This window comes from Physcomitrium patens, chromosome 23 (assembly GCF_059467195.1).
Source record: "Physcomitrium patens ecotype Gransden chromosome 23, ASM5946719v1, whole genome shotgun sequence".
NCBI lineage: Eukaryota > Viridiplantae > Streptophyta > Bryopsida > Funariales > Funariaceae > Physcomitrium > Physcomitrium patens.
In genome coordinates, this window is record NC_143432.1 from 537,280 (window position 1) to 563,591 (window position 26,312).

At 34.7% G+C, this 26,312-nt stretch overlaps 3 protein-coding genes across 5 annotated transcripts; all 3 read right to left on the reverse strand.

Moving 5' to 3' along the window:
* Nucleotides 1–7,151: 7,151 nt before the first annotated feature.
* LOC112276170 (uncharacterized) lies at nucleotides 7,152–8,372 on the reverse strand. Its single transcript, XM_024507254.1, has one exon. It carries the CDS (start codon nucleotides 8,370–8,372, stop codon nucleotides 7,152–7,154), a length of 1,221 nt encoding a protein of 406 aa, XP_024363022.1.
* Nucleotides 8,373–12,500: 4,128 nt separating this feature from the next.
* LOC112275785 (uncharacterized) lies at nucleotides 12,501–17,760 on the reverse strand. The gene is made up of 5 exons (XM_024506425.3): nucleotides 15,253–17,760; nucleotides 14,755–14,892; nucleotides 14,313–14,412; nucleotides 13,839–14,140; nucleotides 12,501–13,616 (listed from the first exon to the last, which is right to left on the reverse strand). Exons 1-5 carry the CDS (start codon nucleotides 15,350–15,352, stop codon nucleotides 12,943–12,945), a joined length of 1,314 nt encoding a protein of 437 aa, XP_024362193.1. The 5' UTR covers nucleotides 15,353–17,760; the 3' UTR covers nucleotides 12,501–12,942.
* A 2,173-nt stretch (nucleotides 17,761–19,933) lies between these two features.
* LOC112276147 (hexokinase-2) lies at nucleotides 19,934–25,521 on the reverse strand. 3 transcript variants are annotated; one of them, XR_016500279.1, is made up of 10 exons: nucleotides 24,043–25,521; nucleotides 23,408–23,558; nucleotides 22,944–23,135; nucleotides 22,734–22,811; nucleotides 22,440–22,583; nucleotides 22,215–22,313; nucleotides 21,983–22,113; nucleotides 21,757–21,838; nucleotides 21,122–21,436; nucleotides 19,934–20,789 (listed from the first exon to the last, which is right to left on the reverse strand). XR_016500279.1 is itself a non-coding variant. In XM_024507206.3 (10 exons), the coding sequence occupies exons 1-10, from the start codon at nucleotides 24,333–24,335 to the stop codon at nucleotides 20,531–20,533; spliced, it is 1,812 nt and encodes a 603-aa protein (XP_024362974.1). In that variant the 5' UTR covers nucleotides 24,336–25,481; the 3' UTR covers nucleotides 19,934–20,530. The 3 variants fall into 3 exon arrangements, 2 of the variants coding, with proteins under 2 accessions (XP_024362974.1, XP_090102725.1); XM_024507206.3 differs by having other exon boundaries at nucleotides 21,122–21,504; nucleotides 24,043–25,481; XM_090246599.1 differs by having other exon boundaries at nucleotides 21,122–21,504; nucleotides 23,712–25,481.
* Nucleotides 25,522–26,312: the final 791 nt, after the last annotated feature.

Sequence of the window (26,312 nt, forward strand, 5' to 3'; positions counted from 1 at the left end):
CCAAATCCTAAGTCCTAAACCAAATCCTAAGATAATTTAGAATCTCAAAATCTTTTGATTAAACCATTTATCTTGTTCAAAATTTTATACACCTCTCAATGTCTTAGTTATAAATATATACAACAAATTTGAAGACAATCGAACTTACCAAATAGAAGAAAAATCTTAAAATCTGCTCAAATATTGGCCAGCCTCTTTTTCCAATCTTGATGCTCATTTTTTAGTGCTAACATCTTTCCTTTGCATCATTCAATCGATCTCAAAATTCTTATATATATAAGAAAATAAGTCTAATACCCACATACATAACTTTCACTCCAATTCAATTAATAGATTAGAAGAACTCTTTAAAATCCTTATTAAACCTAAAATTCTACTTTTCAAGACTCCAATCTACTTAAACCTCTATAATCTTCAATTCAATCATTAGATCAAGCTAAAATTCACAATATATATTAAGTACAAATATAACCAATAATTCACAAAATTTCACCTACAGATCTATTCCAAAATTTCTGAAATTGTGCAAAACGTCAACCATATTTTATTGCACAAAAATCCAAATCATCTGAAATAATCTTGATTTTATAAAGCTCTTACAAAAACATTACAAATCCAAATTATACAAAACCAATGTTCATAGAAACCCTATCAAGTTTTCTCTTAAATCTTATTCTTTGAACTACAAAAGAACCTTGAAGTTATTGTAGGTGTGTGGTTTTGTGCCTTGGGGTTTGATTTCAACCCAAGTTGACAACCAGTCCTCTCTAGATATCAATTCTTAGCTTTATGAGGTATATTTCTAAGATAATTTGTTATAATATTATGAATTAAGATCTTCTATAATATAATAATTTCTATACTCTTTCATCTATTAGCTGTGTTACATCACGACAACGCGTTATATCCAAAAGACTGACAGTAGCTACAAAATCAACACCTTAACTTTGAGCACCTATATTTCTTTCATAAAAGCTCCAAATCACACAAAATTTATATCAAAATTATAGCAAAAAATCTAAACTTTGTGATCCTAACCTTTTAAGTCCAAATAGATTCAAAAGAATAATCCTAATTCCTAATAAGGCCTCAAGCAACCTCCTTAAAGTCCATTGGACATGAATTTTGGCCAATAAGAATGGAGATTTCCATCATCCATGTCCATTCATCCATATAGATGCCCTCACTATTCTTTTTGCTATCAAAATCCCTCTTCAAATCTTTTTCTTATAGATCTATATAATATATGCCTTAAACACCAAATAAAAATAAATAAAGATAAAAAGATTTTAAGAGTCACCAATGCCTAATAAAAGTTTCTCTAAACATACAAAACTATTATCAACATAAAATCAATGTCAATAGTAGTCCTTTTAAATTAACCACTTTAAAGTAGTAATCTAATCACATTTTGTAATCAACTAAAATCTAATAATATGGCTCTTACTATATTATATATTAAATTATATATTATATATTATATATTCATTATTTTTATATGGTAGCCAAACTGCAACACAATAATGCATTATCAAAGAGATCATATCTTATTTTTAAGGCCAAAGAAGCAACATTTTATCAGCAACATGTCATTCTTTTGAAGCCAAAATAATTTTGTTTATGTGCTACTTCTATGATTATATCTGTTGATTCAAATTTTCTTGAACAAATTTGTGTAGCATGAGGTAAAAACTCATTAGTTTGTAATATCAAGTAGTGCTCTTACAATGATAAGTTCAAGTTTGTGAAAGAACTTTTTTATTTTGAAGATTATTTATATATATTCTAGAAAGACCAATACAACTTCATATTCTTCAATCTCATCATGATTTTTTAGCTGTAAGACATTTTGATATTAATTAGAGTTTATTTCTCAAGATTTTTAGTGGCCTCAAATGTAGAAGATTGTGAAGGACTTAAACCTCTTGTGTGATATTTATTTAAGATTCAAGAATTCTTGACATCATCCTTATAAACTTCTATGCCTATTACCAATCTTGAAGTAACTATGGTCTTTAATATCAATAGATTTTATCACCAATTTGTTACCAAGAATTATATTTGATGCTATTTATGTAATTTTGGATTAACTTATAAAGATGGTATAATTTTTTTATACAAAAAAATAAAAAATAAAAAATAAAAAAATAGAGAAAAAATAGCAAGATCCTTTTTTGATAATATATATCGACATCATGGCCTACCTAATGACATCATTTTTTATCGAAGAACTTAATTTATATCAAATTTTTAGAAATCATTTTTTGAGATATTGAAGATTGATATCTAACTTTTCTTTGTCTTTCATCTTCAAACATATGGTCAAAAAAAATAAGTCAATCAAGTTTTGGAGTAGTATTTGTAATGTACCATTAACTATTAATAAGATGATTGGACCTTATATTTATTTTTAGTAAATTTTTCTTATAATAATATTATTCATGCTTTGATTCAATAAACACTATTTTACTCTAATTATGATTACCATCTAAAGCTTGATTTGTTTGATATATCAAAGAATGGAAATCCAATAGTTAAAGATTTTGTAAAATAATTGTCACAGCTCCACACAACTTTGAAGCTCCACTTACAAGTAGCTCAAGTTTCTTATAAAGCATCTTTAAATGAATTTAGAAAATAACTTCTTCATTTTTAAGTTGAAAATAAAGTATGGCTTCTTCAACTAAATATCAAGACCAATTGACCTTGCAATAAGTTAGATTATCAAAGACTAGGACCATTTTGTATTAAAAAAAAAATCAATATATTGGCTTATCAATTGGAACTACCCACATCTATAAAGTTATATCCAATCTTTCATGTTTCTCTCTTAGAGGCTTATTTAGAATCAATTATTATAGAAAGAATACAACCATCATTGCCTTGCTTTGAAATAGATAATCATGTGAAACATGAGATAGAAAAGTTCCTTAATTTTCAACAAAAAAGAGGCAAGTTAGAGTATTTTATTCATTGGCTCGGCTACAATATCAATAAGCATATATAGGAATCAATAGTAAATTTAATTAATGTACCAAAAAAGATACAAAAGTTTCATCAATGCTATCCTTACAAATCAAAACCTATTTTACAATGACTTTTCCATCAAGCTACCATAAGGATGTTGTATATACCAAAGAAAACAAATATAAAATCGATGCTCCTTGTGGAACTCAGAGTTAGAAGAAGACGTGATACAGACATCCAATAAGAAGATTTATAAATATTCTTAGAATATTCTAAAAGATTATATAAGATTCTAAAAGTTTTTAAAAAGATTTTTAAAAGATTCTTAAAATATTTTAATAGGTTCTAGAAAGTTCTACAAAAATTAAATAAGTTATTTGAAAAAAAATATTAGAAGTGCTTTATCTTCAAACAACATGGAAACTTCTTATAAAGCTTTTTAAAATTGCTTCATATTCAAATAACATGGAAAATTCTTATAAAGCTTCTTAAGATTGCTTCATTTTCAAATAACATGAAAACTTCTTGAAAATCTTTCTAAGACCTCATATATATAGGAATCAAGGCTAAAGAGATTCTCAGTCTCAATAATACACCTCTTAGAACTCTAGCTCACCTTCTTAGTATTGATTTTGTATTCATCTACTTTAATCAAGTTCTTATTAAATTTCATATTGAAACTTTTTGGCTCAACTTTTTATTTGGTCTTATATATAATGTATCCATGATAGAAACTAATCACATAGATGGAAGCTTTTATTGAACTTATTTGATACTATTTGCTCTCTTTATGATAGTAAAAGACTGTACATTCACAACTTATTTTAGATTTTTTCCACTATATTGAAATTGCTGCTTACCAACTTATAACAATTTAAAGGTATATTTCTTACAATCTCTTGTCAAAGTATAATCTTTTAATTTGAGTCATTTAAGGCATATATATTTGAGAGGCCTAGATTACATCTTAGTAGTCTATTCAACAAAATCCATAGTATCCTATTATTCATGAATGTTCCATGTTTAACCACCAATGAGACCAATTTTTTGTATAATAATATACAAATGCTCATTTTTCTTATACCAATAATACCAAATGCTCATCTATATTGAAATCAATCTCTACTTCAATTATTTAACTTATAGGTTGTGGCTATAAGCTTTTTTCAAGTACCTTAGTCTAATCACCACAAAATTTATGCTCTTGAAGGCTATTACATGCTTCAAAAATTACATATGCATGTCATGGCCTTGTCATAGGCTACAAAATTATATATATTTTTTTTGTAACATATGAAGAAGGTTTAATTGATTTAATGGCCTTAATTATTATACTTTGATATTGATCTTAGCTGTGCTAGTACTATCTTTGCCTTATCTTTATCCTTTATTGGCATTAGATGATGATATTTGCTATATGACAACTTCATTGGGACATTCTTGTATAAGGCTCTTGCTTTTGCTCTTGTTGCATAATCTATTAGATGTTGAAGATATTAACTATTGTGCTTCTAGCCATTTTGCTTAATGTTCATTAAAATAAGTTTGTGTAAATGCTATTAGATTGATGGATGAAATGTTGAGATTTCTACTAGTAATGCCAATCTTTGGCCTTAAGCCACTAATGAATTGCATGAAGTCCAAAGTTGACTAATTTTTATTGGCATTTATCTATACTTCCATGTATATATTTGATAGAGCTATTTGTGCTACAGTATAGTTAATTTATCTATCAAACTTATTAATAGATTGAAGTACTTGTAAATAGTTAATATTAGAATTCTAGTGAATAAGACTAAAGTTTTTTTTCTTTGTCTTTGTTGTTGATAAATTATTGAGTTGTGTCTAAGTTTGATGTTCAACCTTATGACCTTTCTTTAGAATTTTGTTCTGAATCATTGGCTTATGGCATTGTGATGGCTCTTTTGAGCTTCATGTGACTAAGAATGCTCTAAAGCTGTGGTGGCTGTCTTGTATTTTTTTTCTTTTTTTTATTAAAATAAAGTCATCCTCATTTAGAATACTATCATTACCTTGTACTCTCTTATTGTGTCTTATAGGCTCTTATCTTGTGTTATGTAAGTGACCTCCATATTGTCTATATCAATGTAGGCAGTCTTTCACCATGTGATCTATTACAAAATAATACATGCATCTTATTAGAAGGTTAGCATAATCTATTAAGTCTTTAATTGTTTTTCCAATCATTGAATCATCAATTTTTAGCTTAATCTTCCAATCCCAACTTAACTCAATTGCTACACAAAACCTAAATGCTATAATTATTATTAGAATTCATTCTTAGTACTCTATCAAAGGTACCAACAATGTTCAATGCCATTGTATTATAATTCCATAGGAGGTTTTTCAATATTATCCATTTGAAAATAAACATCCCTTTACTACTTCTCAAATCAAACTAAGATAACTATTGCTAAAAAAACATAGATAGTATCCATCTCTTGGTACAAAGTTAAGAGCAATGTTTGCATTGCAATCTCCTTAATACTTGACTTGAGACAAAAGAATTTTTTTGTATTAGTTTGATGGCCTTTATTGATCCTCTAGAGAACCTTGCATTGAATTTACTCAGCCATAACATGAATGCAATTGAAGTCAACTTGTTGCCTAGCATGTTTGCTACAATCGAATATTCTTCAAGAAACCTCACTTCAAATTCTACCACTTCTACCAGACTTGGATCTTCATCCCTTTCTTCTTGATCAAGAAGCTAGCATAGTTGCATGTATAGATGTCAAAGAGGCATTCTCTCTCTCTTTTGCTTATAGATGAATTATAATAAAATCAAAGCAAAATACACCAAGTAAATCTATTGCTATCAAATGATCCATAACCAACTCAAAGCTGTGAAAAGAATATAAGAATCACTATCTAAGAGCTAATTGAAACCAGATTTGCATCATATTATTGTTTGCTTAAGACTATTGTATATCTTTTTTGCATATTAAGTGAACCCAATATTTGCAAAAAATTTGTAAAAAAAATTAGATTAATGAAAAGGATGTAAGAAATACTATCTAAAGAGCTAATTGAAATGAGATCTATATTTTCAGGTCATTATTTTCTCTTCCAGCATCACATTTCGTCATTGCCATCGCTAAAGACAACACAATCTTTAACCAAGTTTCTCAAATATTATATCATTATCTTTTTCAATGTCACCAACTTCTAATATACTATTTTTGATTAATTTTATGATAATTTCTATGATAGTGCTATGAAGATTAAATATGTCTTTTTTTCTTTTTTTTCTTTTTTTCTTTTTTTTTCTTTTTTTGTTAGAATAATCACTTTGATAAGATTCAAAATATTTCCATTTTCAATTGAAATTTTTAATTTAGTCAAGATGTAGTGATTTCACTTTTCCATCTAAATTCCTAAAATCCCATCAATATTTTAATTGGTCTAAGTCACTTTTCTATTACTATATATGAATTGCATAAATGTTGATGAATCAATCATAGTTTAAATTTCACAAAATTACAATACCTTATGAAATAAATAAATAAATGAATAAATAAATAAATAACAGAAATGTTAATTTGAAATTTGAACCAAAATGATGTTGTGTAATATAAACTATAATAACAATATACTTTGATTAGATGGTAAGAACATTTTGTTCTCCAAAAGAAGTAAATAATGCAATATAAAAAGTAGAAAAATTCTTTAAATTATAATATTCAGACATGAGTGTTGTGTTGAATAAAACATGTCAGAGGTGTCAGAGATCGCATTCATTCTATGAGATGGGTTTGAAGCTTGGCACCCCAAAACAAACGCCTTTGTTGCTCCATGCCAACCAGGTTTTACGAAAGTTGGACACCGAGATGCAAGCCTCTCTCTATACTTATCTGTTCTCCCTCTCTCTCTCTATACTTTGCTTGGGTTCGACTCTCAACGCTTGCAGAAGCAGGTGTAAGTGGATGTAGCTTCTCTTCCTGGAGCTTGTCTTTTGCATCTCCTTAATTTGGCGATGGAGTCGCCGAAGTGACCCGCAATCGCACCGCCGCAATGGCAGCCTTTATAGCGAAAACAACCTCCGCAATGAATGACCACAGGTGGGTCCAGCTTGTCCACTTGAATCCGCTGATGCAGGCCTAGTTGCGAGCTTCTCCAATCGTCTCAGAAAGTAAGAAAAACAACCAAGAGGCGATTTGACTTCATGGGCGGCGCATGGAGACTGAGGCGTATGACATTTCTACACTGCACATCATGAAGGGACCGACGCCCTTCGGGTCGTTCGTCGCGATCGGCTCGCTGATGTAGTACTCGAAAGTCCCATTGCGGTATGGCGTGCCCCCGAGGCCTCCCACGCTTGCAATGCGATTGTAATTCACCCCGCCATCCGCAGTTCCTGTGATGAAGTTCGAGACGATGCCGGCGTAGCCTTGCTTGGCGATCTTGAGGTATTTTGGGGGGAGGTAGCCCTTGCGAACGCCTTTGGCATACGAATATACGAACATGGCGGAGGCGGAGGACTCAAGGTAATTGCCCTTCTGGTTCGGTTTGTCGAGGACTTGCCACCACAAGCCAGATTTCGAATCTTGCACTTTCGTCAAGGCCACCGCGATGTTACGGGTGATTGCAAGGAGATGAGCTCGTTTCGGGTGGTGCTTGGGAATAATGTCGAGCGTGTCGACGATGGCCATGAAGTACCAGCCCATTGCGCGACCCCAGAAGCTCGGAGAGCGGCCGGTCTTAGGATCCGACCAGTTTTGCACACGAGATTCGTCGTAACCGTGGTAGAGAAGCCCGGTAGTGAAGTCCCGGGAGCGTCTCTCCATGATGATGAACTGTGAGGCAACATCGTCGAATACCGTGGCCTCGTGAAAGAGCTTCGCGTACTCGGCGTAGAATGGCTGCGCCATGTAGAGTCCGTCCAGCCACATCTGGTAAGGGTAAACCAGCTTGTGCCAGAAGCCACCCTCCCGGATGCGAGGGTGCTGCCGCAGCTGCTTCCGCAGAATGTCCGCGGCGATCTTGTATTTCCTGTCGCCTGTTTTTTTGTAGAGCATGAGCACGAGCCTGCCCGTCATGATGTTGTCAATGTTGAACTCTGTGAGGTTGTAGTTGCCGGCGATGGTGCCGTTGTCCATTACATGGCGGTCCACTTTGAACTTGATGTAGTCGAAGTACTTGCTGTCGCCCGTCGCTTCCCAGACGAGCTCAATGCCGGCCAGATACACGCCGAGCTCGTACTGAAACCTGTCCTTTGCAGGCCCCACGACGCTCCACTCTTTCATGGATGTCATGGCCATGCGCTTGGCCAAATCCAGGGCCTCTACCTCGCCATGAGTAGCCCTCGCAATGGGCATCCACAGACCCAGGCACAGAATTACAATCCCGACCTCCACAATGGGCAATTCATGGCTGAACTTCATCGCCGCTGGTGTCCTAAAACTGCTCGACTCCTAAGCAAAATCCGACCCCTCAGCTCGAAGAGATACCAATGTAAAGATCAAAATCAAAAACACACTTTGAAGTTCAGCTTCACGTACAGTGTGGGCACCCTCTGCAAAATCACCACTATATTTCCGCTGCGTCGAATGGTGGACTATTAATACATTTGGCTGAACACTAGCAACAGCTTGCTGAAAGTATACACATCACATGCGCGTCGGTCAAAAAAGCATTGAGGCAAGTCGCGCAACACCAGCTCACTCTCCGAATCCCGATGCACGTAGCGGCTAGTATGGTTCTTGTCGTTAGACCTCCTAAAGTGCCAATCGCGCTTGAAGAGCAGAAGTCTTTGTACCTTGGACAAAGAAAAGTCTTCGCGACGACTATGCGGTAGCTGCCTTCAGTTCCCACCTGCACAGTTGCTGGGGAGGGGAAGGCCATCCGCTCTCTGGCGAACCTTGGCGTTCTGTGATAGGGTCAGAAATCGTGGAACTGTGCATTAATGCGATCGCGGTGCTCCTCAGCATTGAATCTTCTGCACTTCGCAGATGAAAACGCGGTGCGGTCTCTCTTTCCGGGCAACTACAAAAAAGTGAGCTTTGCCGCTGTGGGTCTTTTGTTCTCCCGATTGACTTTCTACTACAGCCGCCATCATCTTCCATGGTGCGAATCCATGTACAGTCCGTAAATGTGGTAGGTGGGTTGCAGCGTTTTCGTTGGTATCTGACCCCTCAGCTCAAAGAGATAACCGGATCTAAACAAACTTCGAATTCGTACAACCCTTACAATTACGACCACATCATCGAGCCGTCCAAACTCCTCGATGGTCTGCCAGGAAGAGTATCGAAAAAAAACAAAGGACGCTCTTCCGTGACCAATGCATGGCTGAATTCCCAGTTTACACGGACCAGGAGAGGGAAACTGAAATCGGTGTAAGAGGAATTCGATGCTTCTCGAGAGAAGCGACGGTGCAACTGGGAACAGATTGAAGAAGCTCCAATGGAACGACCCCGACATGGGTTTAGGGTTTTGTGATGCGACAGATATCCATCCTGTCAAAATTAGTTGAATGCAATTCCATGAGCAACAAACATGGCCAAAACTGTGGATTTTCTGTTATTTTATTTTATTTTTATTTCGTAAAAAACATATGAGTCACTCCTAATAAATGCATTTTTTTTGTTTCCCCAAGCCAAAATCTTTACTTCACCATACCATATAATGTTCACAGGAATTATATATTCTGAATGCTTTGTATTTTATTTATTTTTTATATACTGTTTGGTTTTTCAAGTATATATTTGGAAAAACTAAAGTTCATGGTGAGAGTTTTCTGGATAGGATTATACCTACTATATAAATAAAATTTGAATTGATGGTTTCAACTTGGAATTCTAAACGTAGGAAAATATGACTTATGTATCTCTATATATAGAGAGAGAGATACATGTGATTTGACCACAACTTGAAATAAAAAAATAAAAAAAAAGAATTTTACTTAATTTAGGTATGATTCATATATATAATTAAAAAAATTGATATTTTGATAATTTAGAATGTACAATAAGAATTAAAAATAACATTCATAAGTTAATGGTTTATATGTATTATATATATATATATATTTTCCTTTCCTAATTTATTTGGCTATACTTAAAATAATTAATTCATCAAGAATAAATACATTGAATGAAAATCTTAATAGATTGAAATATTGTTTAATGTATATATATATATATATTATAAAAATTTGATATTTTCAAGACAAAAGAACATTCAAGCAAACAAAAAAATATCCAAAATCTTATCATCTATAAATAGTTAAAAAAACCAATTTATGATTGTCTCAAAAACATACATTTCAAAAAAAGAAATCTTAATAAATGACTTTTTTAAAAAAATAAATTAAGACTTAAAGTTTAATTATAGTTGGAAAATAAGATTGTGTAATTACAATAAAGACCATGCAGCTAGACACTGTTTGGGTGTTACAGTTTATATTATTATATTTCATTTTTAAAACCTAAAATCTTATCACAAAACATTTATATGTTTGTAAACGGAATCTAGAAACATTTATGCGAAATTATTTTAAGACACTGTGTTATCAATATTGTTTTAATTGACAAAGATTCAATTTGAAATCAAAACTTGGTACTTAATAAATAAATAAATAAACTTAAATAATCTAAGCATAAATTAGAGTGGTCAATGCAAAAATATTCCTTAAAACGTTTTTCAAATAAAGAAATAAAGATTTATGTTACATCCTAGGTTTTTGGGAGATAAATAATTATTTCAGAAATATAATTTTTCTTCTGTGCTATCAAGCAATTTAATTGAGAAGATCTGAAGGAAGATTTATAAATTAATATAGTAATTGTAAAAAATGTAGTTAAAAAAAAATATAACAATGACATGTCACCTAATGACAATATAATTGTGTAATTATACCAAAAGAAGAAGCCCCACCTTAATCTACAGTATTCCATAAATTATTGCATATAAAAAATGACAAAAGATTAAAAATATGTATATATTTTTTAAATTACTCAAAATTGAAAATTGCCAGTAATAAATTCTGTTTAATTTTCAAGAAATAATATAATTTATTTAAAATACTCTTTAATTATTACAGACTAAACAAAGAAATCATGCAATTTCTACTTTCTATTATTGTTATACTTAAGATCGTCAAAACGACTTTGATGACCGATGATCTGTCAAAAGATTAAAATATAGGTTGTTTGCAACTTTGTGAGAATAAAAAGAGTATTTTAAAAAAATATTTTGTACAAGATGTAGATACTTTTGATACAATGTCAAGATGTTTGGACTAACAAATGATCCTGCAATTTTTAATAATATATCAAATGATTTTTTTAAAGAATACATAGACAATTTCTTTAATCATGGAATTGAATAAAATCACAAGTACCATGTATTTATCAAAGACATATACCCAAAATAACTTTTTCAAAATAAAGTATTCAGGTATAATTGTTTTTCAAAAAGAAGACCAATAGAGATACATTTGATATATATATATATATATATATATTTGCCAAATACAACAATGTCTTGAGAGCCAAAGAAAAGTAGCATCAGCAACAACATCATCAACTCAGGCAGCATCAATTTCATTTCCAGGGTGCAAAACCAACTCCAGATTCTGTGCTGCTCTGTATCATTGTGTGGGTGATTCAATTTTGCTTCTCTGAGGCCTTATTTTGAAGCTTAAACATTATATATTATCGTGTTTGACCATCATCTTTAAAGTACGAAATTATATTTACTATGAGTTTAGTTCTTGATCATGTATTTATTCATTATGTTTGTCATAAGATTGTATGGAATTGCACATGTTCATCACTTATTATATTTTTAGATAGTCTCTAGAGAATGATCTATCCATCAAAGAATAGGTTCACAATCATAATTTTTGTAGTCTGTGTCTTTGTTAGTAGAAACCTTCATGTCTTATTGAGCTTGTCAACCACAACAAAAAAAAATGCTTCATACTTGTCATAAAGTTCAAAGAGACTTTATTTTTAAAATCTAAAAAATATATGTGTAAATGATATTTATTAAATTACGAGTAATTCTAGAAATTTTAACTTAGATTTTTCAATATATTTTCCTATTTAACACAGCAACATCTCTTCACATAAGTCTTTGTATTGGGTTCTATGGTTTGCCAATAGTACGATTTTATAGAATTATTCATGTTATTTTTAATTTCATAATGACCAATAATAAGTGATTCACAACATATAATTCATCTTCCAATTAACTTCTACTTAGTTTTAAATTTTTAAATTTAAATATATATATATATATATATATATATATATATATTCCACTAAGACTTTTTCTATCAATCATCTCTTTATAAAAGATGAGCTAAAAGTCCCAAATACTTTGAAAGATTTATAATAAATTTATAAAAATTTGCACGTTTCAAAATGAAAGAACTACAATCTAATATATAGTTGGAAATTTCTATCCTTTCATAGTTTTGTGTTTTCTGTAACTGGGTTTTATACCTCCATCGTTTATAACACAACCCAAGAATTCAAAAAAATTCATAAAAAAGACAATTTATTCCTTGGTTTTAGTTACAATTTATTGTATACTAATTGTCCAAGCACAACAGCAAACTATATTTATATTCATTTTTAATACTAGAAAAGATTACAATATCACAAATAACTACATAATTGCTGCTTTCATGGCAATTGTTTCAATATTTGTGAAGAGTAGTGAAGGTACCTAACACACAACATAATTCAAAAGACATCGCTATAAAATTTCACAACATCTTTTTTGACACTTTATTTCATCAACACATCTTTCTATTATTGTTGCAAATTTGGGTACTAGTAGTATTCCAGCTTAAGATCAGTTTGACTCAATGTTTTGCTCATACTTGGTTTATATGTCTACCTATCTATCAACCAATATCAAAGAAGCAAGCATACCTACAAAATTTTGTTAGTTATTTTATAATAAGTAAATACATATATATATATATATATATATATATGGTTTTCAGGTCTCCGCTGATCCTTCCAGGTGGGTGTGTAGAGCATCTCGGTCGGAAGGATCCATCGCAGCTGATGCTCGGAACTCATGTGGGTCGTGATCATCCAGGCCAGCCAAGTGGAACACGCTGCTGCTGCTGCTACTGCTGTTACCGACACCGACACCGACTGGTTCCCCGTTGCCAAGCCCAGACAGCATCGAACCAACAACGTCAGGTTTGTGATCGAAGGATGAGTGATGAGAGAATGGTCGCGGCACCTGGAAATGGGCGGAATCAAGTTGGATTTGAAGGGAGGGAAGCTCCCCAACAGCAGCAGCAGCAACAGCAGATGGGTTAGTGGCGTAATTGGCTTCATGGCCATGGCGCTGCTGCTGCTGCGATGGGTTGTGCGTCGACTGGGGCAGGTTGCCGGACTGATCCACCTGCACTTCTAACCGCTCGCGTGCATGCTGCATGAACGTGGTCCGGCTATGGGTTCTCTGGCCCAGCTGCTGCTGCTGATTGCTGTTGGCGCTTGGTGGGCTCACAACGTCCTGCAAGGTGGATCCTCCCGAGTGGTTTTGGAGAAATCGATGCTGCAGCTGCTGCCCTGATTCGAAATGGTACTGCAGCATCCCTCCCCCAGGGTCCGAGCTGTGCAGTAGCGTCCTCGCATCGGAGTAGTTCAGAGGAACAGAGTCTACAATTACACGCCACCGATAAATTTGCAACACATTCTTGTCATCGCCACCTCTTCTCGATCGTTCTCTCTCTCTCTCTCTCTCTCTCTCTCCACATATATATATAAATGTGTGTGTGTACACCTACATAAATATGACAAGCTTTTGTTGTAGTTATTTTATTATTAAATATTGTTTTCACTTTTTTAATTTTTTGGAAATGTGGGCAATGCTTTACTCACTTCGAGGCGCTTGTTGAGGCGCGTGTTGCGGATGTTGAAGTCCGTGCATCGGGATTTCTCTTTGCAGCATTGGCAGACTCTGGTATGGTCTCGTGTTGTCAGTTGGATTCAAATAGTTTGTTCCTTGTAGATTTGTATGGGCAGAATCTAAATTTGGCTGCAGTGGGAGAAGTTGGTTCCCAGGCCAGTTTTGCACACTCGATTGAGCTTGAGGTTGGTAGTATGGCATCTGAGGTGTCATGAAGGAGCCTGCAGTTGAAGAAAAATTTCTAGTCGGATCCACAGAAGTGCTTGCACCATCCCTGTAAATTCAAGTTCACCAAAGCTGTAAAAAATAGAAGAGAAACCAAACAGATCTGAAAACATCTAGTTCAATGAGAAATTCTTAAAATAACAAGAACAAAAAACAAAATCTTTTAGAACTTGGTAGTAGAAAACTAGTAATTGTAAGAAGCTTGAGGATGGTGAACACACATTCGAGAATAATATTGTGCAGCCGCATAATAAGGTGGAGAATGATGCTGCTGTGCAATTAGAAGATTTCTTGCCTTCTGTATCTCCTCGTGTTCTCTCTCTGAAATAAGGTGAATAAAAGTGAGGTGCACATATCCATTTATATGGGTGTATACACACATACACACACACACATACTTCTCTGTGTTTGTGTGTGTTCTTTAACTAGATCCCCTACCATATGAATAATACTAGGAAGTAAAATGGAACAAACAAAATAATAATAATAATAATAATAATAATTAGCTGGAGCGGGTGAAGGAAAAGGATGAAAAGTGTGAGAATGTTTGGCCTCATGACCTAAGGATATCAAAATTGGGTTGGCTTCTGAATCAAGCTTCAGTAGTAAAAACAGCAATAATAAATAAATAAATAAATAAAATTAAAAATTAACTGCACTCACCCACCCGGTGACGATTCATGTGTCCACCCAGAGCCTGGGATTTGGGGAACTTCATGTCACAGAAGCGGCATTCGAATTTATTATCAGAGTCCTCTTCCGGCTTCCTCCTCTTGTTTGGATTACCCTCGTCGCCATCTCCTTATGGTGGCAATATCAATGAGTCAATACTTTCCTCGTAAATCACAGTTACACTGAGAAGAAATCACCACCTTCAACAATCCACTGGACACGATCCACGGAAACACACAGCACCACCAGCACAACACCTCCTACTGATCGACGAAGATTAAAGAGGAAATGTTCACGAAACTGGCAACTCTTCCCGCACTGTTGAGGGCTGGTGGTTCGAAGCGTGAATTGATCACCTCCATGACGAGTGGCCGCCCTAATGGAACACATGAGGCATACAGACACTGAGGCGATAATAAGGAACTATATATTGAGAGAGAGAGAGAGAGAGAGAGAGAGAGAGAGAGAGAGCGAGAGAGGAAACCGCACCAGAGCTCAGATCGACTGCTGCTTGGTTCTGGGCGGGGGGGATGCTAGAAGTAGACGGAGTAGTGTCTTGGCTGTCACGGTTGTTGTTGGTGAGCATCATGATCGTCAGCAGGAGCCACCAGAGGATCCCTCCGTGTTCCAAGACCACCACCGACACATCCTACTTACTGCAAGTTACTCACTCCAAGTCTTCAAAGCCAATAGTGTCACTAAAAAAAATTGGGTTCTTAATATTCGTGATTACATTAAGTAAGTATTCTGGAAGTCCACGACGACGCCGCTCTCAGCGCCTCCGGTCGATCACTTCGAGAAAAAAATAAATAAACACAACAGGTCACCCTTCATCCTTGGCTCCTTCATTTCCAGGGCCCCGGTGATGAAATTTAGGAAGCTGGGCTCCTAATTTTGGTGCCGATGCTTCTTCTTTTTATCCCTTTAACACTTAGTTTCTGCGATTTCCGAGTCATTCGTCATCCTGCGCATGAGAAATTCCTCCGAACGAACGAACTAACGAACGAAGGAATTCTCGATCTCGTTGAGGATGATATAGACTTTCTCCGCCGCAGAGCCCCCTCCGGTATTACATTCAACCTTCCGAAACGTAGATTCCTCAACAAATCACGAATCATGTAGATCTTTGTTTGGACCCGAGAACATAGATGTGTCGATGTTCGCGAGAGGTGGATAAATAGTGGATGAAACGTGGATGGATGATGAACGCATGCATGGTTGGCATGTGGATGGATTAATTTGGTCCATGTATTTTCTTTTTCAGCACATGTTTAATTAAAATTTTATGTTTATTCTGTTCTTTTTTACATTAGCAGGGTTTAGAGTATGTCCAGTTGAAATTTTAAAAATAGTATTTTCTGTTTAGACAATAGTAATGAATATTAATAAGAAAATATATCTATCTATATATATAGAAATGTAGCATAGGTTTGTTGTATTAATCAGATAATTTGAGCATTACATGCTACAGAATTGAATCATTAGTTCTAAACAAGTTTGCGAATTGCATAGGTTTTAAAAAAAGCATATATGTATGTATTTATGTATTTATGTATGTATATACGTGTAATATTTTATTTTTGTCTATTTTATGTACTACAGTTCAAAAATATAATTTTAATTTTAAAAGGGTGTATTATATTTTTGATTTTATATTCAAGAATTATGCTTTTGGAACATGCTTTAGTATAATAACCTCTGATAAATAGAAATAGAAATTAGTAAGTTATGTTTCTATATTAATTTACAACTGTTTACAATATGTTTCTGTATTAACTTACTCTTAACTAATTCTAACTTAATCTCCTACTACTTTGTTTTGAAGTATGTGATAACTACTATTTTTTAATTTTTTTAATTTTTTTTGCATTCTTAGGATTTCTCTTATCTATATCACATCTACAAACCTAATACATAAGATTTTTTTTATAAAACTTTAATGACTTTATTAAGGTGTTAAGCTTAGCATAAAACATTTTCTATAAGACCTCTAAGGCCATGATTTTACTAAGTTTAGTAGTGATTTCACAAAAGAAGTCTCAAATCTTCTTTAGATCTTATATGTTATTACACAATTATCATAAATTTTTCTATTAATAAATCAAAGTTATTATAAAATTGTGTCTAATAGTTTAATTTTGGATCTTTTACACCTCAAAACAATAAAAACCAAGATAGAAACTACTTGATTTAGTAAGATTCTAATGATCTTGACTTGAAATATTAGAATTAGATAACTTTTTTTTTGAACTTAAGAATAAATTGTGCTAGATTAACAAATGTGGATATATCAGATTGTAATTTTGTAACAATCTAAAATTAAAATAGCAACTCAATGCAGTATACTTGTTAAAGAAATTTCTTTGATCTTTATATCTTCTTAATTTTTTCTTCTAAAACAGTCAATATAATTAATAAATTTAATTTATAGAAAATATCCTTTTGTTATTATTATTTTTTCATAGGTTTTTTTTTTTAATTTATAGAAAAATAATTTCTATTGAATTCAATGATTTCTATTAAATTCAATGAAAAACAAGTAAAACAATGATAAGACTAAAGATGGCTTCAATCTTATTTCAATATATACGAGATAGTAAAATATCTAAGAGAATTTCTTTAAATACCATGAGGCATGCAAGCCAATTTTTAAAGATATAGTCCACCTCTCAAGTAATTTTCTAAAATTAGAAAACTTTTTCTTATTGAAATTAATCATTCGAAATGTTTTGCTGGATTGTTCTCTAACTGTTTTTTATAATTCAATTTCACAAAGAATAATAACAAGACACTGTATATTGTTTCTTAAGATTATAAATTATTAAATAAATCATATAAATTTTATTTTGTATAAAATAGCTTTAACAAATCCAGAAATATAATTTAGTATATAATTTGGTAAAAAAAATGATTTAAAATTTATTTTTTCGTTCCTTTTAAGACTCATAAAATTGCTTATAAAAATACATATAATATACATGTAAAAATAAAAAATAAAAAATAATGTAAAGATATTTTAAAATAGTAATGATAATAAGCTATTTTGTACAAAGAAGATATTTTGGATTTTGAGTTTCTTTATTTTAAATATTTAAGATCTAATGCTATATTACTTAAAATATAATGTGTATTGATTGAACAAAGACAACGTGCATTTCGATTTAAAGTTTTTAGAATTGAATGAAAGTAGATCCAATTCTTAAAGCAATATAATTTTCTTATTTTAAAAAAATAGTAATTGAAAAAAAATAGGATTTGTTTAAATTTTTTTTTTATAGTTAATTATTGGCATGATATTACACTTAATTTGGTAATTCAAAAAAATATCATAAATCAAATACTAAATCTCTTTGTTATCTTTGGATTTTTTATGAAATTAATATTTGAAAATGTCTATTACATTTTAATTTAAGAAAATAGGTTTAATTTAATTAAATTTATAAAAATAATTATAAAGAAATTTAATCAAATATATTTCTTTTTTATGAATTTATTTTTTGAAAATTCATTTTATACCACATGATGCCAAGATTATCACTTATCCTTAAGTAAAGAATATGGTAATTATTATGGATATTTTTATGAAAACAATTGAGCGAGGATTAAAATATTTAGATTTGGATTGAAAAATTTCTTATAGATTATATTCAAATAAATTAAGATAAGGTATTCAAATATATCATTTTCCTTTAAATTTTACATAATGAAAAAGATAATTATTAAGCTTTACAGATCAAATTGATGTTCAGGTTCAAATAACATAATTGCAAAAGTTCAAATGGTAAGATATTTTTCTTTAACTATATATATATATATATATATATATATGCATTCAACTTTATCTATTTAAGTTTTTATTTTTTAAATGTATAAATATAGAATCGTTTGATTTTTTTTAAGACAAACTTGTAGCTAAAGCAAAATAAATTACACCCACCAAAATTTATGTTTAAAATCTTACCATGGATTTTTTAATAGATATCATATATCTAGTGATAATCTAACTAGTATAAATAACACTTATTTAGTTAAGTTTTATCAAATCATATGAGGTTCTGAATACAATATGACTTCTAACCATCTAAAAGGCTTTTGCTTGCTGATAAGATGTTAAAGTTTGCATAGAAAATATAAGTATTTTCTAAAATTAATATTAATAAATAACTAAAAAAATACAAATTAAAAATTTTTAAAAATAATATTATACATAAAAACATAAAAGACATTTAAAAAAAGTCTTAGTTAAATGGAATTAAATGCCAATGTCTTAAATTTTTTTTTTATTCATTAATAAATTTATTTGTCAAAACCTGTAAAATTTAATTAGAAATTAATAAGGAATTGTTTTAATTTGGTTCATATGCCATTAAAGAGTAGTGGTCAAGACATAACGTAAGTGTGTTTGGGCAAAAAATTAAAGAGATTATGCACTTTGGTATTGTAATGCAGATGAATAAATTGTTTGCAAATCTTGAGATTCCTCTTCAACCAAGAAAGTAAGAAGTTTGACTATTTTAATTTTAGTTATGATAAAGTGAGGGCTATTTTGTTTTGTTTTGTTTTGTTTTTTTTTAATTAAAAAAATTAGAACCATCTGCCTCACATATTCAAGTCAAGACATTCAATCAAGAAAATAGGCATCTTGCAGAATGTTTCACAAACTAAATAACAATAAAAACCCAAAAGAAAAACACAAGTACAACTCACACTGCGACAATCTGTAACAAAGTATGGACAAACAATTCAAGGCAAAGCTCCTACAAAAAGCTAAAAAACCTCTTCCAAATAAAAGACCAATTTTGAACTAATTCACGAATCCACGAAGGCATCACCATACAACAGGAGTAGAAAAGAAGTTATTAAAAAATCAAGACCCCGAATAAAAGGCTTATAAGACACCCACCCCCACCAACACTAGCCCCCATGGATGCAAAGGATTTTATTTATGGTACCCAGTTTTAGAATAATATCCTGCATTCACTAGAAGAATAGTTAGTTTTCTGAGACCCTTCTTAAATTAGGTATCAAAATTAAAATTCCTTTTTCTTATCTTCAAGGTGTATAAATATAGGCCTCTAACAAAAACCATTCTTAATAAGATGTGAAGTACGTTGACAGATGTGGCATACATTACATTATGCATCATGTCATTATAATTGACTCTGAAACATTACTCAAAATCCAACTTTTTCAACATAATTTGAAAAGGAAGTCTAACTAATGCATAACTTGATGATACAGCTTGCTAACAAATTAGGCTTGTATGCTATATCATCTGCAATGCTTTCGGAGAGACAGAAGATTTAGTTCAAGACTTGAGTTACACTGTTCGGCATCATCAGCACTGGCAAACTGTGACATGTATTTAGTCCTCTGAGTAAATGAATCTGGAAGTTGCTGTAGCTAGAATACTACGAAGCCATAACAACTTCAACACTTGTTTGATTTTAAGGTTCAGAAAGTGTAGCAGAATACTTCTCAGGATTACGTTATCAAATACATGTTCCGCAATAAAAAAATTGAGTAATCTGTCTGAGTGCTGTATAGTTAACAGATTTCCCATGTGCACATGTTTATCAATATAAGCCAGTCTCATTCACAGTTTGAGTGATCGCCTGTCTAGTTTCTGAAGAGATATATATGTTACATTCTGTAAGCAAGTAGTAAATGTGAGGATGGGTCGATTAACTTGTTGAATTCCTCACCTTGCATACCTTAGCTGCTTCCAGAGTCTTCTACATACATACACAGTAACATAATCCAACCACTAATCAATGTATTCCAAGCCATAGACGTATGAAACAGAATGTTGTGTAGCTTGTAGCCAATTAGATTGGGGCTCAGATTGCGTGAATTGTGTACTTCTGGGTGTTGGTTCAGATTGTGTGAATTGTGTGCTTCTGGGCGGTAATTCAGATTGTGTGTGTTGTGAACAGGAGGAGGAATTTCCTCCACATAAGTGCACCGACGGCCTCTCCGCAGCTTCAGAAGGCCTTTCCATAGGGCACGTGATTTTGTTCGCACCCCTGTGAAGCAAAAAAATCGAAGGTACTGTGTAAAAACCATGAAGCTATAACTTTCGCAAGAGCTATGAAGAACTTGGCATGATCACGTAGGTATTGAAAATCAATCGAGTTCAAGTTGACACCAATGTTTGCATCCCAATTGTCAGGCAGGCAAGAATAGGACCTGAATCCTAGATGACCATAAGCTAATATTGAGTGAGTGAACACGTATTCCAATTCAGGCTTGGCCAAAACATTACACAACGTAAAGATAAAAAAAACAAGGGTGGTGTGATATGAATGAAGTTAGGCAACCACCTCGGGAAAATCGTGAACAGGTTTGTATGTCTTACCTATGCTGGGAGTGACGTGCTGCAAGGATGCTTGCTCCAATGCCCGACCCATCCTTGGACAACACGATTTGCAATCGCTTTGCCCCTGCTTCGCTCAGAAGCTCATTCACAGCAGCCCGCATATAGACCCGGTATTGGGTGCAGTGCTCATACAGCCCTCCGTCCACGGCCACCACAATTCGTTTTGTGTCAAGTTGTTGAGGCTCTTGGGAGTCCCAGTGCAGATTTGTGAGTGTCCTTGAATCCGTCGAGTCGAAAGCCTCGCCCCCAATTTTTTTGAAAATGCCCACGATTCCCGCTGCCGCCAACCTTGCACTGCGCATGATTACAATGTCACAAACATCGTGCACGATCCTCCTTGCTGCCAAATCGGTTTTTTGAACCTAGATTGCACAGCATCCACCGACCAGCATTCACAATCCTTCGTCGATTCAAGTAAGTCTCAAAGAGAAGATCATTATGAAGCGAATCCAACTGAAACTCAGTATAAAAAATAAAAAATAAAGTAAAATAAAATAAAATAAAAAACAAAGGGCTCTCGATTGGTATATCAATGAAGATGTCGTTAGAAACCGTGCCGATGTCATTCATATATTTAGTGTCACGTACAGTTGACCAGGGATCTTAAGTCTTACCCCAAACACGTCCCTCAAAACTTTGGCCACCACCCGCAAGTTCTTTGACTCATCGGCATGCATCTTGGCAATCTCTGGAGTTCTGCGAGTGGCACGATCATAAATTTGATACAAGATCTATCAGACTCCAACTATCGCATGTTTGTGTGGGGCATTGGTATGGTTGTGAAGGTAGTGTAATATGATGATATCAAGTGCAGACAGAGTTCACGGTGAACGTCATTACATCAAACTGAAGGGCTCTTTTAATTTAGAAGGTACTGGACCACCAAATAGTGAAGCCTCCTTTTCCATCCTCAACAACACTCGACGAACTATTTCTCCCAGGTACATACCGCCGATCATTTTTTCGTAACCCTGCACACAATCCCCTAATTCCATCACCCAAACAGGGGAAGGCAAAAACCGAGAAAACTAGGAAAATAGGAGAAAAGGAGAAAAAAGTGGTAGATTGGTACCGCCTGACCGGGGTTGAGGCTCTCCTTGTCAAGCTGCTCATCGGCGAAAGTCCGTGGCAAATGTGACGACCAGAACCCACCCCACTCCATGTTGATTATCTGCATTCGATCACAGTCCGCAACAACAGATAATATTAAGAATGCTAAAACACACTCTCCACTAACACAAACACAAGGCAGCTGTGTTGTAATACTGCGGGTGTAGAAAAGAGAGCTAGGATGGACCATCTCGCCCGATCCAGATTGGACGTGGCTGGGCAAATCATGCTCTACGTAGCAAGCGTTGGTGCCTGTCCCCAAAATCATTCCCACCATCACATCTTCGTTCCAGTAGCGCCCACCAGCCAGAGTACCCACCGTGTCATTGACCTACACGAGAAGGCTCTTCCATGCAAATGTCAATATGCCTTTCATAGATGCGAAGACATTAATATCACTAGAATTTATCAACACATCTCCATCATTGGGCAGGTAATATAATGAACTGCATCGTGGTATAAGGGAATGGGGGTAGCGTACCAAGACAGCCACCTCAATCTTCGGTCCACGCTGGCGGTTTATTGCACTTTGCAACAGCGCCACGACATCTGCTCCAACCTGAATGTTAACTCTCTCATTACTCCAGCTTCAGTTGTTTCTCGTGTTCTCTTCAGAAGAAAAATACAAGCCTATCTACGAATTGGGGCGTCGATGCATGAGACGTTTTACATATTTATCGTTGATGCGTACCCCATCAGCAATGTCGAAGCCCTTGCTCCACTGAATTATGGCCCCCGATTTCACAGATTGTTGTTTGACAGGAAATGAGAACGTTAAACCCATTTCGCGAACTGTTTGTTGCATGCCGTTTCTCGTCTTAAACCCTTCTCCTTCTCGGCTCACAAAATCGACCAGTCTCTCCGCTATGAAGTCGAAGAGCTCCTGCACGACTTGACCTACCCTACTCCTCTTTTAGATTATTTATAGTAAGAAAATAATAAATGACAGTAAAAAAAATCTAGATCCATTCCGTCCATTCATTGACAGAATCCATAATTCACACTTCAGAAGAAAAAATTATATACCTCGCTGTTTCATGATCAAAAGAGGTGCGGGAAGTTTCGATTTTGAAGCTACTTTGGATCAGTTTTGGTGCTTACGTGCGGTATCACTAAGCTGCAGAGTTAGTAACGTTTTCTAAAAGAGAGACGCACCGCACTTGTGCCCAACATCAGCGCTTTGGGTATGGAGACCTCCTCAAATTCCTGTTTCAATACCCTGCCATCTTTCCCTCCAAGCAGACAGCGCAGGACCCGAAAGTTGGTACCCCCCAAATCCAAAGCATAGAACAGTCCTTCCTCGTCTCTGCAGAATAGAAATGACTAATGTAATTTCAGGATCCGACCTTAGTGTTAGTTGAATGTGGTGCTAAATTTGTAGCTTTTTGAGCATCCGGTGCGACGCAACACGAAATTCAACACTGAAACTGAAAATTCAAACATGATTTGGTTCCTGAACCTGTGTTCACTAGAGAATGACTGGAAATTGCGCTTGAAGAACTCAACTCTGCTGGTAAATCTCATAACATGCCCTTAATCGAGGTTACTTTGAAGCGGAGTTTACAAACCTCCGTTGGGCAATGCATTGATTAGAAATCACACCTCTAGCTTCGCAAGTTTGGCGGACCTCCAGCTACAGAAACCAGCTTTTTGGCGTACTACACAGTATCAAAACTTTCTAAACCTTGTTGCGAATCCTCACACAATTGCGAAATTTCTATCAACCGGTGGCGAAGTCCAAAGATGAAATGGATGTTTACAAATGCGACTTAGGTGTTATATGGGATCACCCGTCCGGAAGATTCTCCACGTAAGTAGGAAGCATGAGAAGGTTGCTCTTGCCGCCCCTCCTCAGTCCTGCACGCATCTCAATGGCCATGTGCTCCGCAATCTGCCGCAAAGCGTGTAAAGGAGTTGCAGCCGCATGCTGAAACTCGTATAAAAGCTCTAGTGCCCGGTTGCGAGTTTTCACGAGAGGGGCCTTCTGTGTACTATTCCAGGCAATCACCACGGTAGTAATGGCAGCCACCGCAGCACCTGCTATGAGCATGTTCATCCATATCCTATTCTCCAATTCCGGCATTGTGGCTCAATAGGCTTGTTTATCAGCTAGGCCACCGTCACTCTGCTTCGTATCCTCTCTGCTTGCACTAGTAAGCTCAGTATGTCGTCTGCTATGATCATGATTTCTGTCGAAAATCGGCCTCCAAGATTTTCAAAACGTGATGCTCTCTCACATTACTCTTTCTGGAAGATTCCAAGTGCCCTAAAATCGACGACTCCCCAATTGATCGATGCCTTCGAAGTGATTCCAGCCTACGTGCATGTTGTTGTGACTTCTTAAGCTTCATTGTACTTCGCAGTCATTGCAAGGCTCGGCCGCTTGGAAACAAGAGTGTGCTGACAGAGGACTCAAAATAGCGGGATCGCCATGATAATTCAGCCATCACCCAGAATGTCAAACCCTATCATGCTCGATAGTGATCTAATCAGCGTGCAACCGTGCTCATGGCGCGCCTACTCGAACGACAATACTCTTGCGGACACTTTCAAGGAAGCAGAATAACCTCACTACTCGTCTGCTCAGATATTTCGTAAGCCTCCAGCGCCCCGAGTTAGCGAACTTGTTTTGCGAACACCTTGCTCTCAACTTACCAGATCCGCCATACAGATCCCACACAACCCACACCGCACATTCAGATTGCGCCATCCTGATGGCAATACTTACGCACTGTTCAAATGTAAAAATCCAGAATGAACTGGAAGAAGATTACAACCAGTCCACGAGCAAAGAATGAGCCAACGATCATTGCCGGCAATCCTACATTTACCAGTCCCCTTATTTGCCATTGAAAACTTTCAGACATGCCGAGGGATGAGCGAACCTCGATACTTGGCTGCTCTCCGATCAAGTAATGGAAGGCCTGCTAGACAAAAATCAAATTTTTGTCATAGTGGTAAAGAACCCTAGAAGATCACCAGAAGGCTCCCCATGTGTCCCTGGGCTCGCAATCCAGAGATTGCGTCCATAGATGCATGCAATTGAGGAGGATGGCGGCGCACAGCTCATGAACAGGGTCGCGACCTTATCACGCAGGAGCCCAAAGGTTAGACTCCTGTTATAATAACTCTTAGAATCCCCGCAACGCGCCAGCCTGCTGCTGGAACAGCCCACTACCCTTTGGTCTGTTCAAGTCTGGATGTATGCTTACTTGGCAAACATGGCATTCTGAAGAGACACAATGAGCAGAGTTTCTCGTTGTCTAAATAATCTGGATCCGGTCGCCATGCTAGAACGCAATGCCCACGAATACTTTTTACCGATCCAGTGCTCAGTCTCAGCGACGGCTAACACAACATGAAAATACATCCCCAATTCATCCTCCCATTGTGTTCAATATTTGATCGTCCAAGACACCCATGTGAGGAAATCTATATACAGATACTTCGACGTATTTAACAATTAAAACGACGAAGTAAAAAAAAAAAAAAAAAAAAAAACGTTCTCAAACGTATGACAAATTCACTTCTATATCAACTCCTGCCGGGAGATCCAGCTGCATCTACCTCCAACTCATCGAAAATCGACAAATAAACAGTAAACAGACTTACATTCATACAAAGATTTAGCAACACAAGGCATCATGTATAGTATGATTCATACACTAAAGTTTGTGCTTTAAGTAATCATCTAACGTATTCGACTCATTGTCAACTACCTCCCATTTCTAATATACTATAATAGCAATACATTAAATTCATTGTAATTGGAAGGGGTTTGTGTGAACTATTAATAGTTGGTAGTTGTTGATTGGTTGAGATAGAATAATAGTATAAATAGATATCACACCTCTCTTGATAGCATTAATAGGTGCCACACATCATGGTTTTGTAAAAGTTGGATTCTTTGTTTTTTAATCCACCATTGATTAAAATTAGGTAGGCCTATATCCAAAATGGATCAAAGAGAATCTTCAACTAAAACATTTATGTAAATTTTGTTTTTGGACCAAATTGTGTGAATACACTTAAAATCCTTTTAATTTCTATTTTCCCATAT